This window comes from Suricata suricatta, chromosome 8 (assembly GCF_006229205.1).
Source record: "Suricata suricatta isolate VVHF042 chromosome 8, meerkat_22Aug2017_6uvM2_HiC, whole genome shotgun sequence".
Taxonomy (NCBI): domain Eukaryota; kingdom Metazoa; phylum Chordata; class Mammalia; order Carnivora; family Herpestidae; genus Suricata; species Suricata suricatta.
Genome location: NC_043707.1, coordinates 106767722 through 106784696, shown reverse-complemented (window position 1 = coordinate 106784696; position 16975 = coordinate 106767722). Strand labels below are relative to the sequence as shown.

The following is a 16975-nucleotide window of genomic DNA, read 5'->3' as shown; positions in this document are numbered from 1 at the left end:
TTAAGCATCTGATTTCAGCTCAGGTCATGATCTTACAGTCTGTGCTAACAGCTCAGAGCCTGTAGGCTGCTTCTGATTCTGTGTCTCCCTCTCTCTCTGACCCTCCCCTACTCACACTGTGTGTGTCTCTCTCTCTCTCTCAAAAATAAACATATGTTACAAAAACACTTTTTTTAATTAAAAAAAAAAAAGAAAGAAAAGTGAGGATCTGATGGTTAACCAAAAAAGAAAATAAAATGACACCAGCCTTTGAAAGAGGATGTTTGGAATATCCAAGTATTAAGGCTTTTTGGAAAACTATGAAGTCCTCAAGTATTTTTACAAAAATGATTCTTTATATGATTATTCTTTTGAATAAAAGGCCACAGACTCATAATTTAAAAATGACTCTTACCTTTTTACGACTGTATTCCAGAAGAAAGGAAGAGAGTGCTCACCAGCTAATGGCTAGCACCACCACATTCCAGTTCCTTATATCAAAAAATTTTTTACACACAAGTACAATCTAATACCTCTCAGAAACTGCCTTGTAATCTACAAGGGGAGAGTCTACCTCACATGCACGTAGGAAAAATTAGACTTTGTAACATAAAATTGTGTAGGGGAGGAATATGAACCTTGTAGTCAAAGCTTGGCAAACTTAAAAAAGGGTACTTGAGGGGTACCTGAGTGGTTCAGTCAGTTAAGTGTCTGTCCTGCTCTTAATCTTGGCTCAGGTCATCTCACAGTTTGGCTCGTGAATTTGAGCCCTGCATCTGACAACACAGAGGCTGCTTGGGATTCTCTCTCTCTCTCAGTCTCTCTCTGCCCCTACCACTTGTGCTCTCTCTGTGTCTCTCAAAATAAATAAATAAACATTTTTTAAAAAGGATATTTGAAAAAGGAGACTGTAACATGCATTTGAAATAGGTCACAGTATTTGTTTAGGAAAATATCCATGAAGGAGTCCTGATATTTGTCCAAAGCATTAAAATATTAAAAATTTCTGTTTTTTAAATTATTATTATTTATTTTTGAGAGAGAGAGGGCGTGAGTGACTGAGGGGCAGAGAAAGAGGGAGAAAGAGAGAATCCCATGCAGGCCCTGAACTGTCAGTGCAGAGCCTGAAGCAAGGCTCTAGCTCACCGGATGCAGGGCTTGAGTTCACGAACATGAGATCATGATCTGAGCCAAAGATGCCCCTGGAAATCTCTTTATTGGTTGAGATGTTAATTACTGGAATGTTTATGACAAGTTGTGTTGATTCTCCTCTTTATACTCCTCTCTATAGATCATCCATACCTGGATACCTATATATTCATGAAACTATGTTTTCAAATTTATTAACATAGGGTCATTCTTCTTTTTTTAATGTTTTATTTATTTTTGATACAGAGAGAGACAGAGCATGAGAGGGGGAGGGGCAGAGAGAGAAGGAGACACAGAACCGGAAGCAGGCTCCAGGCTCTGAGCTAGCTGTCAGCTCAGAGCCCGACGCGGCTTGAACCCACGAACGTGAGATCTGACCTGAGCTGAAGTCGGCCGTTTAACCGACTGAGCCACTCAGGCGCCCCATCCCAAGGATATTTATACTATGTTATTTGTGCTATATATAGTTGATCCTTGAACAACACATAAGTTAGGGGCATTGATCTCTCTTCCCTCCTACCCCTGCACAAAAATCCACATATAACTTTTTTACTCCCCCATTGCCCCCCGCCAAACTTAACTACTAATAGCCTACTGTCAACTAGAAACCTTACCAATATGATAGTCACTTAGCACATATTTATATGTTATATGCATTACACACTGTATTCTTACAATGAAGCTAGAGAGAAAATATTATTAAAATCATAAGGACATCTGGGTGGCTCAATTGGTTGAGCATCCGACTTCAGCTCAGATCATGATCTCAAAGTTCATGAGTCCAAGCCCAATGACACTGTCAGCTCAGAGCCTGGAGCCTGCTTCAGATTCTGTTTCCCTCTCTCTGCCCCTCCTCCACGCTCTCTCTCTCAAAAATAAATAAAAACATTAAAAAATATATGTCTTAAAAAATCATAGGGGTGCCTGGGTGGTTCAGTCGGTTGAGTTCCAACTTCATTTTGGCTCAGGTCATGATATCAGGGTTGTGGAATTGAGCCCTGCATCAGGCTCTTGCTGAGCGTAAAGCCTGCTTAAGATTCTCTCTATCCCTTTCTCTCTCTCTGCCCCTCCTCTCCTTTCAAATTAAAAAAAGGAAATTGTAAGGAAGAGAAAATATATTTAGAGTGCTACACTGTAAAAATCCATGTGTAAGTGGATCTACACAGTTCAAACCCACCTTGTTGTTCAAGGGTCAACTCTATAAATGTTAATTTGCAATGCAATAAAGGGTAGTGGTTGGAGAAGATAGTCTGTACAATAACGAGAGTGATTCTTTTGAACTTATTGAGTTTCCTTGTGGCCTAATATGTGGTCCGCTTTTGTAAATTATCTATAATGTTTGAGTATAATGTGTATTTGCAGTTTCAAGTATAGATTTCTACATATATTTAGTCACTTGAGCATATTAATAGTATTAGTCATGTCTTCAACATTTCTGCTTATTTTTTGTGTGGTTGTTATAATTATTTCTGAGTGACAGGCATTTAAAATTTCAACTACAATTATTGATTTATCTCTATCTCATTTGCAATTCTGGTAGCTGTTGCTTGATATGTGATAAAATATCTAAGAAGTTTATTTCTGTCTTATATAACATATTTAAAAGTTTATATATTTTTAGGGAGGAAGGGGGCAAAGAGATAGGGAGAGAGAGAATCCCAAGCAGGCTCTGCACTGTCAGCATAGAGCCTGATGTGGGGCTTGAACTCATGAACTGCAAGATCATGACCTAAGCTGAAATCAAGTGTCTGGACACTCAACTGACTGAGTCACCCAGGTGCCCCTACGTTATTATGTAATATTTGGAGACTAAGCAGCTCAGAGCTGGTATGGTGGCTCCATGATGTTAGGAACCTAGGCTTCTCCTGTATTACTGCTCTGTCATTCCTGGGGCATTGCCCTGATTGACATGGTTCAAGATGGTTCACCACCAAGTGTTTTTTTTTTTTTTTTGGTTTTAGTTTTATTTATTTATTTATTTATTTTTAGAGAGTGAGAGTGAGCATGAGAAGGGGAGGGACAGAGAGGGAGAGAAAATCCCAAGCAGGTTCTGCATTGTCAGTGAAGAAGCCAATGTGGTGCTCAAATTTATGAACCCTGAGATCATGACCTGAGCCGAGGACAGAAGCTTAATGAACTGAGCCACGCAGGTGCCCCTCACCACCGTCTTTTGAAAGACCAGCCCCTTCCCTTTGATGTGTCTATATGAAAGTTGCAAATGTTGCTGTTGTTCACTTTCCATTGACCAGAATGTCATCATGTGAGCACTATCTCCATGGGACAGTGACAATTTTAGTTTTTATTCTCATGGCTATGTACTAAAATAAATACAAAATAAATTAAAATCAGGGTTCTGTTACTACTATAGAAAAAGGGGAACATGCATATAGAGAGACAACTAGCTGCCTGTCAACAAAGTCTCAACATTTTGTATGTAATTATTCAATCCCTTTCTTTTCAATATCCCTCTACTCTCAACTTTCACTCAGTTCAACATCCTTTTTTTGTTTTATCCTTTTTTAATTAAAACTTTTTAAAAGTTTATTTTGAGAGAGAGAAAGAGAGAGAGAGAACAAGCAGGGGAGGAACAGAGAGAGAGAGAGAGAGAGGGAGAGAGGGAGAGAGAATCCCAAGCAGGCTCTGCATTGTCAGCCTGAGAGCCTGAGAGCATGACCTAAGCTGAAATCAAGACTTGGATGCTTAACTGACTGAGCCATGCAGGCTCCCCTGTCTTATTCTCTTTATTTTTTAAATGTTTATTTATTTACTTTTTAGAGAGAGAGAGAGAAGGAGAAAGAGAGACACAGAGAGAGAACAAGTGGGGGTGGGGCAGAGAGAGAGGGAGACAGAGGATCCTAAGCAAGGCTTGAACTCACCAACCATGGGATCATGGCATGAGTCCAAGTTGGATGCTTAACTGACTGAGCCACCCAGGTACCCATTTTATCCTCTTTAAACTTTTAGTCTTCTATTGTCTTGGGGAATAAGATGCAGAGAGTCTAACTGCTTCTTAAAAATTTTCAGGGACACCTGGGTGGCACAGTCATTTGAGCATCCGACTTCGGCTCAGGGCATACTCTGTCTCTTTCTCTCTCAAAAATAAATAAACATAAAAAATTTTTTTCAATCCAACTGCCTTTTTTTTAGCCCTGTCTTCATCCTCTATTCCTTCATCCTCTATTCTTTCATCCTCTATTCCTAAAGGGACCTGCTGCAACTAATTCCTGAGCCTTTCTTAGTCTGCTAGGTTAATTAGTATTTGTCTATCCCTTTTCCAGCTTTTAAAATGTTGCTGTTGCTTCCTCTCCCATTCTCTTTGATCCTGTTTTACCTTAAAAAGTAAATAAAAGGGGCACCTAGGTGGTTTAGTAGGTTAAGCATCTGAGTCTTTAAAAATTTTTTTTTAAATGTCTTTTATTTTTGAGAGACAGAGAGAGACAGCACGAGCAGGGGAGGGTTAGAGAGAGAGGGAGACACAGAATCTGAAGCAGGCTCCAGGCTCTGAGCTAGCTGTCAGCACAGAGCCTAACGTGGGGCTCGAACCCACAAACTGTGAGATCATGACCTGAGCCAAAGCCTGTTGCTTAACTGACTGAGCCACCCAGGCGCCCCATTAAGCATCTGACTCTTGATTTCTAGTCATGTCATAACCTCATGGTTTGTTGAATCGAGCCCTGTGTCAGCCTCTGTGCTGACAGCACAGAGCCTGCTTTGGATCCCATCTCTCCCTCTCTTTCTGCTGCTTTCTGCTCTCTCTCAAAATAAACATTAAAAAAAAATTCTCTAGGGTTATTCATATTTTTAAAAAACCCAAAAATGTCCCTTAATTATTATGTAGACATGCTTCAAAAGGGAATGGATGTAAATGTAGGTCTTCAACCCAACATCTTTTTTTTTAATTTTAAATGTTTTATTTATTTATTTATTTATTTATTTACATTTTTGAGAGAGAGAGAGTGCAGGGGAAGAGCAGAGACAAAGGAGGAGCCACAGGATCTGAAGCGGATTCCACACTGACAGTAGAGAGCCCAATGTGGGGCTTGCACTCATGAACCATGAGATCATGACCTGAGCCAATGTCTGGTACTTAACCAGCTGAGCCACCCAGGCATCCCTCAACCCAACATCTTTAACTGGAAGCCCTCCCTAAATCTTCTTAAATATATGATTCTCCCCACCTCACCCCAGATAACGTCCCATTACCTTATTACTTACTATGAAATATTGGTTTTTATTTTAAGTAGATATATTCTAAGTGAAAGTTCTTTCAGTTCTAATTATGATTATACTATGATTGCTTCATTTGTTCATTCCTTCATTTGTCCAACAAGTTCACTTTCGACACCTAGTGTGAGTCAGCCACTATTGTATGCATTGGGGATTAAGCTGTAAACAAGACAGAAAAGGTCACACGGAGCCTATACTTGGAACTGGGTGAGAGTTGGGGCGCCTGGGTGGCTCAGTCGATTAAGCATCCGACTTTGGCTCAGGTCATGATCTCACAGTCTATGGGTTTGAAGCCCGCATCACGCTCTATGCTGACAGCTCAGAGCCTGGAGCCTGCTCAGATTCTGTGTCTCCCTCTCTCTCTGCCCCTCCCCTGCTAGCTCTCTGCTCTGTCTCTCAAAATAAAATAAAGATATTAAAAAAATTAAAAAGAAAAAAGCTGGGTGAGAGTTAAAAAAAAAACAAAAAATCAAGTAAATAACATCAGAGTTTGATGAGCACAATGGAAGAAATAAACAAAAAAAAAGCTACTTTTGATTGAGTGGCCTGGGAAGGCCTCTTTGGGGAAGTAACATTTAAGATGAGGCCTCAAGGATGAATAGAGCTAGTCATTCCAAGTATTGGGAGAAGAGCTTTCTAGGCAGTCAGGTAGCAAGTGCAAAGGCCCCTAGTTATGAGAAAAGGCTTGAGTATTCTGAGGAACTGCAAGATCAACATAGTAGGAGGATGATAAAGGAAGGGGAGTAGCAGGATGAAATTGGAGAGGTGGATTGGAGTCGGATTATTTAGGACCTTGCAGGCAATGATAAGGAGCTCATAATTTCTTCTGAGCAATGGAAAACTATTTGAGGAGAGTGATGTGATCTTATTTATATTTTAAAAAGATTCCCCCAAAGAGGATTATACAGAGACCAGAGGCTATTTAGTAGTACAGGCAAAAGATTATGGTGGCTAGGCTTGGATCAGAATGTTGGTAGTAGTTATTGACAGAAGTGGATATATTTAAAATTTATTTTAAAATCTATTTTTTATACAGTTGAGTTCCTCAAAATCACAGATCATGTCTTTTATCCTTAGGACCTAGTACAAAGCCTTGCATAGCATAGTTGCTCTGTGAATGTTAGTTTAACAGAGGAGTGGGTCATGGAAGGTACTAGATGGGCTTCTCAGACCCTAATCCGGGCTGCAATGCTACAATGACTCTGAAGAGATCTCCCCCTCTCCAATCCAACCCTCCAGTCACTATGTTATCAGACAGTGGTAGCCGTTTAATGAGTGTTTAGCATAAGCCAAGCCAGGTATAGTGTTGATTATTGAAACAAACATAACCTCTAGTTTTCAAAATAGCCTAAAGGGGTGAATACAAATATTGCCCTCATTTTACTTACAATCTTAAAAGATTACATGCCTTACCTCAGGTCATCCAGCTAATTAATAATGGGGATCCCACTTCTGTTTGCCACAGGAATTGGCATTTACAGGTCCAGCTCTATGCCCCTAAGATTTCAACTTGCCTGACATTTGACAGACTGGAGGGAAGGGAATCCCAAGCAGGCTCCGCAAAGTCAGCGTTGGAGAGAGATGCGGGTTTGAATCTCCCAATCCTGAGATCATGACCAGAACCAAAATGAAGAGTCTGACACTTTTAACCGAGCCACCTAGGCTCCCCGCTGAACATTGATTGGTTTCTATTTCTGCCAAATGGGGCTGATAATCCCGATCTCACCGGTAAGTAGCATTAAGACTGAATAAAAATGGCTAACTGCTTTATGTTTTTTATTTATTTTTGAGAGACAGAGCGAGTAGGGAAGGGTCAGAGAGAGGGAGATAAGAATCTGAAGCAGGCTCCAGGCTCTAGGCTAACCGCCAGCACAGAGCCCGACGCGGGGCTTGAACCCACGAACCATGAGATCACCACCTGAGCCGCTCAACCGACTGAGCCACCCAGAAGCCCCTAACAGCTGTAAAATTGTCTAAGCACAGTACTCTGGTACGTACTGGGCAAACTACAAATGGTAGCCCTAAGTGGAAAAGAACTGGAAGCATTCAACTAGCCAGATTTGGAGCCAGGGTAGGGATAAGAGGATGGCGTCAGCGGATTGGGCCAGCTGAAGGGGGGCGGGCCTAGAGGGAGGAGCCAATCCCGTCAGCCGCAGGACAGACTTTGAATCAAGCGCGGTAGTTTCAGTGGTAGCCAATCTTAGAATAGCATTTTCTTGCGTCATTGTTGCTGAGGCTGAACCACGAGTCTCTTATCGAAATCAGTTCTAGCCGTTGCAGTGTACCCGTGCTCGGTTCTTTTGTATCCATCCGTTAGGAGTGAGAGGACGGACAGGAAAGTTTCTTCACCTCCGTAAGTCTCAAGGCCGGAAAGGGATCCTAGGCAGCACCAGCTTTCCCTTCTGTGGAAGCCGCTGGCCGACGCCCAGTCAGGAGTTGTAGTACGAAGATTCCAGTTCTTCTTACGCGACTTGCTAGAGAAGCAGGGGAAGAAAGCGGGCAAGGGAGGGAAGGTACACCACTGAAAAAGACAGCCTAGGCGGGTGTGTCCTTGGACAGGACTGGGGCAGAGTCCTGGCCCTTTAAACTCAAGGGGGAGGACCCGGAAGTGGAAGGGCGGGGCAAAGTGTTCTGGTATATATAAGGGCCCAGCCGCGCGGGGTCTCCAATCTGCCATTTTCTGTCCCTGAGTAGGTTTCTGGCGCCCTCAATTCCCTCTGTTTTCTTCACAGACTCTATTCTGCCAGCTGGTTCACCACCTCAGGGGAACGATGGCCGCAGAGTCCACAGCCACTGCCGCCATCGCCGCGAAGCTGGTTTCCGCCGACAAGTAAGCGGGACTGTAGAGAGCTTGAGGCACTGGCCAGTCCACGGGGAGGGGGAGGTGGAAGGGGGCTCCACCTGAGGGACAGACCCGTGAGAGCGAGGACTTGCCTCGCAGTAAGCAACCGTCGCAGTTCGGGGAGGCTGGCACTGTGGAAACCCACCTTTCTGAGAGAACCTCGAGCATTAGCGGTAACACTAGTCGGCTGGCGCCCCCTGCCCCGCTTTTCGCGGCCGCCATCTTGCCGGGGGCAGCGGCGGCTGCTCCATCGCCTGCCCCTCTCCTTCCTCCCCCGGCCCGGGGCTATCGGCGAAGAGGCGGGGCCACAGCGCACTGGTCTGTGTTTAAGCCCCTACTGTCCCCGCTCTACTGGCTCGCGTCTTCAGTAGGGTCTCCAAATAAGCTGGGAAAATAACTCATAGATTTGGCGCCAAAAAGAAAAGCACCCCCCAAAAAACCCCCAACCTTTGCATGAGGAGGGAGGCCGGCCCGGTGGGCTCGGGAGGGGGCGGGACCTGCGGGGGGCGGGGCTTGCGCGTGAGCGTTCGCTTCCCTCTAACTCTGGAGCAGGGGGCGGGGTCCTGAGGAGGCGGGAAAACTCCATTGTTTGGGGCTGTGCGGCTCGCGGAGAACCTCCAACTTCCGCAGTGTGGCGCGGTGAAGCTTGTTTCCGTGCCGTCTCGTCGCTCACCTCGTGCCCACCTACTCAGCTGTCGTCGTTCTTAGGCCTGTGGTGGAGAGCTTCGTGTCTCTTTAGGTTTCAGGAATGTTGTCCAGAGACTTGGCTGCTTGGGAGTGATTTTTATCGGGACTCGGCATCTTCACTTAGCCCTACTTAGAGATCCCCTCACTTTCAAAAGCGTTTGGTTGCTAGGTGAATGGACTGTTGTGTGCACGAAGAGTAGGAGGAGTAAGATTTAATAGAAGATAAGTGATTGCTCTGAAAATCGCACAGTGCTCGTCAGGTTTAAGGTATTTCTTGAAACGTGAAAGTGAACACTCCGTGAAGCAAGTGCTCTTTTCCATCTAGTAGGTCTGACTTTCCAGTTATCTATTCTTCGTCTTTTAGGGGCCTGGTTTTATATTTTTCCTTCACTTTAGAAGTTCGCTTTCTCCACTATAAAGAGAAAGGTCGCTACGAGGGTCTGTAGGCTTAGACTTTGTGTTAGTAGTACATTCACAGTTAACTAGAGATTTACATATTTCTACCTATGCTACTTACCACTTTTTGGTTCTGTTTCCACGTGTGTTCATGTTGATCAGTGATTTCCAAACCAGAATCACTTGGAAACTCTTGGAAAGTACAATTTTAGTTTCAAGCTGCATTTTCAGCCTCTTCCTCCATTGATTTGATAGGACTGGGGATAGCTGGAGCTTTGTGAGTTGTGTAGTATTTTTTTTTTTTTAAAGGAGCTTCTTTCTTTGGAGTGATTCTCAGGAGACCCATTTTATGGTGCTGTAGACAGCTTTAGTAATCATTCCACTTAGAGGGATCCTTGCCCTCTACAATACTTAATAAAAGCTTTATGGGTTTTGTTTTGAGATAAAATTATGCAATGAATATGAATTTCAGATTTCCAGATGTTATTTGTGTTTGGCAAAATTAGTAGTGAACTAGTCTGCGGCTTTCTGGAAGGTATACATAAAAAAATTCCTGTGCCACCAGAAAGGAAAATAAATGATTAAGTTCCTCCTATCATAAGTTGCAAACTAAAACCGACCAGTTGTAATAAGTGCTTTTCTGAGTGGTTTTATTTGATCCACAAAAGTATGCTATGGAATAGTTATCTTTTATAGACAAAAATCAAGATTAGAATGGTGGGGGCGGGGCGCCTGGTGGCTCAGTTGGTTAAGCATCCCGCTTCGGCTCAAGTCATGATTTCACGGTTCGTAGGTTCGAGCCCCGCGTCGGACTCTATGCTGAGCGCTCAGAGCCTGGAGCCTGCTTCGGATTCTGTATCTCCCTCTCTCTCTAACCCTTCCCTACTCCAACTGTCTCTCTCTGTCTCTCAAAAATAAATAAAAAACATTAAAAAAACTAAAAAGATTAGAATGGTGAAATAATTTCTAAATTAGTTAATGGTAGAGTTTGGGTTAAACCCCTATATTTCCTTTTTTATTTCTTCATTGTTCATGGCAAAACCTGAGTAAATTTCATGAAAACCTAATTAATCTTCGGGAACAGTAAAGATGGCATTTCTTAGTTAAACAAGTTGGTGGGGCTATTCAGAGGTAAGATATCTAAGGTTCAGTTTAAGGGGGTGGGTAAAGAAAAGGAGTTTAGACTTTAATATGATGCACTTTATAATTAAAAAAAATTTTTTTTTCTTTTTTTTTAATGTTTTCTTTTTATTTTTGATACAGAGAGAGACAGAGCATGAGAGGGGGAGGGGCAGAAAGAGAGGGAGACACAGAACCGGAAGCAGGCTCCGGGCACTGAGCTAGCTGTCAGCACAGAGCCTGAGGCGGGGCTTGAACCCACGAATGTGAGATCTGACCTGAGCCAAAGCGGAGACTTAACCGACTGAGCCACCCAGGCGCCCCAAAAATGTTTTTTTCTTGAGAGAGAGAGAGGGAAACAGGATCCGAAGCAGGCTCTGTGCTGATAAAGCTCCAGTGTGGGGCTTGAATTCACAAACCATGAGATATGATGTGAGCCAAAGTTGGATGCTTAACCAACTGAGCCACCCAGGCGCCCTTCTAATCCCGATATAACTACTAAAAGAATAAAGACGTGTATAATTTTCAAACCAGTAGAGAGGAAAACTGGAATGAGAAGAAAAACCGCAATTCAGAGTTGATTTTGATACCAACTTCATTGCTTATGTAGAGAGATGTTGGACCACAATTTTTTCACCTGTAAAAAGCTTCAATTTGGTCTCTCTTCCCTCTTGCCATTTAAACAGCATTGTTAAAGGTAATCAGTGACTGTCTAAGTGCTAAATCAGTCCTTGTCCTTACTACCTTAATGAGTTCTTAATCTTTTTCTTTATGTTACAAAAAATAAAGAATATAGCAGTTGGTAAGAAGGAAGGAAAGCTCAGAAGGGAGTCTTTGTGATGCACTGAATTTTGGCTTAGCTATTGTATAATTCCTGGGCTGCTTATTTGTTGCTTGGCAGGAGAGATGTCAAAATAAAAATTAGATGTTTTAGCTCAATAATCCTCAAAGTTCTGGGTTTGTCATTTTTATTTCCACAAGTGATTCGTTTCATCCGTGTTGGTGTGGGGGTTACGTGCTTAGGATTTTGCTGTTTAAAATAAGATAATCTTGTGAGTTAGCTTCATGGATTTATGAGGAATTAGTGTCATAATTTGTGTGACAGATTTAGCCAGAATACCTGAGTATCTATTTTTTAGTGGGGTGGAGGAGTTAAGTTAGTGTATTAGCTCAACTGTGTAAGTGGGAAAAGAGCCCTTCTGGTGAATCTGGGCAAAACAAACAACAAAAAACAACAAAAAACTATTCTTAGAAGATTGTTTTAGATGAATTCTGTTATTTGGTAATCTCAAGGTGCTTTTTGAGGTGAGGGCGGAAAAATAAATGGTGTTAAGTGTTTTGAAAGTATTTCTGAATAAGAGTATGACCTTGTATTTTTTTTTGACCTTGTATTCTTTAGATAATTTATTCATCACATCCCATTAATCTTGATAATGTTAATCATCTTCATGTCCAAAAGCATTCTCCACTTACCTCTTTAATTTTTTTAATGTTTTATTTTTAAATTTATTTTTGAGACCGAGACAGTGTGAGCACGGGAGGGTCAGAGAGAGAGGGAGATACAGAATCTGAAGCAGGCTCCGGGCTCTGAACTAGCTGTCAGCACAGAGCCCGATGCAGGGCTTGAACCCACAAACCATGAGATCATGACCTGAGCTGAAGCTGGATGCTTAACTGACTGAGCCACTCTGGCGCCTGTCCACTTACCTCTTAAAAAAATGAGGTACACTCATTTAAAAAAAAGGGCATGTTGGTGGCTCAGTCATTTGTGTCTCAGGTCATGATATTGCAGTTCTTGAGTTCAAACTCCACATCAGACTCAGTGTTGACAGTGTGGAACTTGCTTGGGATTCCCTTTCTCCTCCCTCCCCAATTTCTCCCCTCCCCTCCCCTCCCCTCCCCTCTCCTCCCTCTCACAAAATGAATAATAAAACTTGGGGGAAAAAACAAAAAAGAATAAACAGACTCTTAATTATGGGGAGCAAACTAATGTTTACCAGAGGAGAGGTAGGTGGGAGGATGGGTGAAATAGATAAGGGGATTAAAAGTATACTTACCAGGAGCACCTGGGTGGCTCAGTCGGTTAAGCATCCGACTTCTTCTCAGGTCATGATCTCACAGCTTGTGCTGACAGCTCAGAGCCTGGAGCCTGCTTTGGGTTCTGTGTCTCCCTCTCTCTCTGCCCCTCCCCTGCTTGTGCTTTGTGTCTCTCTTTCAAAAAATAAACAACATGAAAAAAAGTATACTTCTGGACACCTGGCTGGCTAAGTACAGAGCATGCAACTCTGGGTGGTGAATTCAAGCCTTATGTTGGATGTGGAGACTATGTAAATAAAAGTTTTAAAAAATTATTTATTTTTAATTTTTTTTGAGGTTTTTAAATTTATTTTTTAAACATTTTTTTAAATGTTTTATTTATTTTTGATAGAGACAGCATGAGAGGGGGAGGGGCAGAGAGAGAAGGAGACACAGAACTGGAAGCAGGCTCCAGGCTCTGAGCTGTCAGCACAGAGCCCAATGCGGGACTCAAACCCACAAACATGAGATCATGACCTGAGCCCAAGTCGGAGGCTTAACCGACTAAGCCACCCAGGTGCCCCTAAATTTATTTTTGAGACACAGAGGCAGCACGAGCAGGGGAGGGCCAGAGAGAGAGGGAGACACAGAATCCAAAGACAGGCTCCAGGCTCTGAGCTAGCTGTCAGCACAGAGCCCGATGCGGGCTCGAACCCACGAACCGTGAGATCATGCCCTGAGCCATAGCTGGACGCCTAACTGACTGAGCCACCCAGGCGCCCCCGTAAATAAAACATTTTTACTTTTTTTCTTTTTCTTTTTTTTTTTTTTTTAATTTATTTTTGAAAGAGACAGCTCAAGCAGGGGAGGGTCAGAGAGAGGGAGACACAGAATCTGAAACAGGCTCCAGGCTCTGAGCTAGCTGTCAGCACAGAGCCTGACACGGGGCATGAACCCACAAACTCTGAGATAATGACCTGAGCCGAAGCCGGATGCTTAACCGACTGAGCCACCCGGGAGCCCCTACTTTTTTTTTTTTAATGTTTTTATTTTTGAGACCGCAGGAGGGGGGAATCTCACACACAAAAAAGTACATTTATCATGATAAACAATGAGCAATATATAGAATTGTTGAATCACCATATTATACACCTGAAACTAATATAACACTGTATATTAATTGTACTGAATTAAAATTCTTTAAAATAAATTTAAAAATTATTAATGAAGTCCACTTTAAAGATTACACAAAAAAACTGTTAAAACTGGGGTGCCTGGAAGTGCCTGGGTGGCTCAGTTGGTTAAGTGTTCGACTTTGGCTCAGGTCATGATCTCACAGTTTGTGTTCGAGCCCCACGTCGGGCTCACTGCTGACAGCTCGGAGCCTGGAGCCTGTTTTCAGATTCTGTGTCTCCCTCTCTTTCTGATTCTCCCCTGCTCTCTCTCAAAATAAATAAAAACATTAAAAAAAAACAACAACAAACCAGGGCACCTGGGTGGCTCAGTTGGTTAAGCTCTGACTTCGGCTCAGGTCATGATCTTGCCATTCATGAGTTCGGGCCCTGTCGCAGGCTCTGTGCTAAATGCTCAAAGCGTGGAGCCTACTTCAGATTCTGTATCTCTTCTCTGTATCCCCCCACCCCCGTTTGTTTGTTCTTTCTTAAAAAGCAACATTAAAAAAAGAATTGCAAAAACTTAAAATTAGTAAACACATTTTGCAAGGTTTTACTTCTTTATGATTTTATTTTTATATAATTTCTATACCCAACATGGGGCTCCAGCTTATAACCCCAAGATCGAATTGCATCCTCTACCCACCAGTGAGGTGACCCCTGCAAAGTTTTAAGATACTAAATCAACACAAAAATAAGTTGCTTGGGGGTACCTGGCTGGCTCAAATGGTGGAACATGCAACTCTTGATCTCAGGGATGTGAGTCCAAGCCCCACTTTGGGTGTACAGATAACTTAAAAGTAAAATCATGGGGCGCCTGGGTGGCTCAGTTGGTTAAGCCTCCGACTTCAGCTCAGGTCAGATCTCACGTTCGTGGGTTCGAGCCCCGCGTGAGGCTCTGTGCTGACAGCTCAGAGCCTGGAGCCTGCTTCTGATTCTGTGTCTCCTTCTCTCTCTGCCCCTCCCCCTCTCATGCTCTGTCTCTCTATCAAAAATAAAAAATAAAACATTAAAAAAATTAAAAAAAAGTAAAATCTTAAAAAAATCAGAAGCACCTGGGTGGCTTAGTTGTCATCAGACTCTTGATTTCAGCTCAGGTTGTGATCTCAGGATCCTGAGTTCAAGCCCTGCATTAGACTCTGCACTGGTCACGGAGCCTGCTTAAAAAAAAATCAGGGGCGCCAGGGTGACTCAGTCGGTTAAGTGTCTGGCTTTGGCTCAGGTCATGATTCCAAGGCTTGTTGAGTTTGAGCCCCGCGTCGGGCTCTGTGCCGACAGCTCAGAGCCTGGAGCCTACTTCTGATTCTGTCTGTCTCTCTCTCTCTCTCTCTCTCTCTCTCTCTCTCTCTCTCTCTCTCTCTGACCCTCCCTCACTCATGCTCTCTTTCTGTCTCAATGATAAATAAAACATTAAAAAAAAAATCAGTTGTGTGTTTATACAATAATGAAAAATCTGAAAAGTTAACAGTTCCACTTAAAAAAAGCATTGGGGTACCTGGGTGGCTCAGTCAGTTAAGTGTCTGACTTTGGCTGTGCTGGTAGCGCAGAGCCTGGAGCCTGCTTCAGATTTTGTGTCTCCCTCTCTGTCTCTTTTCTGCACTCTGTCTCTTTCAAAAATAAATATTAAAAGGAGCACCTGGATGGCTCAGTTGGCTAAGCATCTGACTTCAGCTCAGGTCATGATCTCACAGTTTACGGGTTTGAGCCCCATGTCTGGGTCCGTGCTGACAGCTCAGAGCCTGGAGCCTGCTTTTGGATTCTGTGTCTCCCTCTCTCTCTGCCCCTCCCCTACTCATGCTCTGTTTTTCTGTCTCAATAATAAATAAACATTAAATAATTAACATATATTAAAAAACTTCAAATAACATCCAAGAGTCAGATACTAGGTATAAGCCTGACCAAGGAGGTGAAAAACTTACACAAACTTTTGTAGTAAAAACTACAAAACGGCCACCTGTATGGCTCAGTGGGCTGAGTGTCCAACTCTTCATCTTCGTTCGGGTCACGATCACATGGTCCTGAGATGGAGCCCCACATTAGTCTCAGTGCACTGACAGTGCAGAGCCTGCTTGGGATTCATTCATTCTCACTCTCTCCCTCCCTCCTCTACCCCTCTCCTCCCTTTCCCTCTCTCCCACCCTGCCCCTCTCCTGCTCTCTCTCAAAATATAAATAAGTAAACGTTAAAAAATTCTAAATCTGCAATGGGAAGTTTAGTTAGGTCTTGATTATTCAAAATTATCTTATTGATTATAGATCCCTGCTTTTTAATTTTACATAGTTTTTATTTTAAAAAGATTCAGTTCTCTAAGGTAAAAGTATAAGGCAAGTCATTCAATTAAAAAAAATTACCAGCCCGGTTTTCAGTATATTTTATTGAAGTATAACATACTGCAAAAAGTGCACAAATGGAAAAGGTACAGCTGAGTTTTCACAAAGGAAAATTAAAAACAAAACACTATGGAACCCAGAAATCCCTCCCCCTTTTAATCACATTATTTCCATAAAGGATAGCTCTTCTGATTTCTAAAATACCGGTTTTGCTAGTTTTTAAAAGAGTGTTTATTTATTCTAAGAGAGAGGGAGAGAGAATCCCAAGCATGTTCCACGTGGTCAGTGCAGAGCCCCACACAGGGCTCAGGCTCAATATATGACCCCAGGCAAAATCAAGAGTGATGCCTAACAGACTGAGATGAATGTACAGTATGTAATATCGTCTGGTTTTCTTTTACTCAACATTGTGAGAACCATTCACATTACATATTGTTTTGGTGATTTCTGCTGTATATTGCTTCACTGTATGAATATATCCTACTTTTTTCTGTCAGGTGGATGTTGAGCTTATGTTTATTTGTAAGGGTACCTTAAAATCTAAAGAGGATTATAGATAATAAATTTCTACAATGACTAGGTATCTGGAAAACTCTTGTTTCTGGTTGCCACTGTGGGCCCTGGTTTTTCCCACTTCTCATGGTAGCAATAGTGAGAGAGATTCTACAAGTTAACTAAGATTTCATTCTTTTAGGAAAATTTTGTGAAGCAATTTTCTTGTCTCTCAGGTTAGAAGCATAGTTCCCCTATATTTACTGATCATTTGTTTCAGTTACTGGAGGTACTGTGGTTGAGAGAAGAGGTCCCACAGATGGAATTTCCACTACTGGGTTACACAGATTTTAAGTACATAGATTAGAGAATGTTAGTGATAAAATGTTATGCAGTTGATTATCTTAATTTACCAATTTAAGGTGAAAGTAACTGGGTGATTGAGATATGAATGACAAGGGTAGCTATATGAAGATTCTAGTACAGAAACTTTATTCATAGAAATAAGGATAGCAGAAAATGGGATTATTAGCAGGTTGGTAATTTTGGTGTGCTGGAGAAAGGTC

At 42.4% G+C, this 16975-nt stretch overlaps 1 protein-coding gene across 5 annotated transcripts in view; it reads left to right on the top strand.

The window, feature by feature from the left end:
* The first annotated feature begins 7611 nt into the window (after positions 1-7611).
* Positions 7612-16975, top strand: part of NASP (nuclear autoantigenic sperm protein) — a 36566-nt gene continuing 27202 nt past the window's right edge. For 3 of the 5 annotated variants that reach the window (XM_029946252.1, XM_029946253.1, XM_029946250.1), the window contains exon 1: positions 8018-8185. In XM_029946252.1, coding sequence (XP_029802112.1) covers positions 8127-8185 — 59 coding nt within the window. In that variant the 5' untranslated portion in view covers positions 8018-8126. Of the gene's footprint in view, positions 7709-8017; positions 8186-16975 lie in introns of those variants that run through there. The other 2 variants (XM_029946251.1, XM_029946254.1) reach the window with 2 other exon arrangements.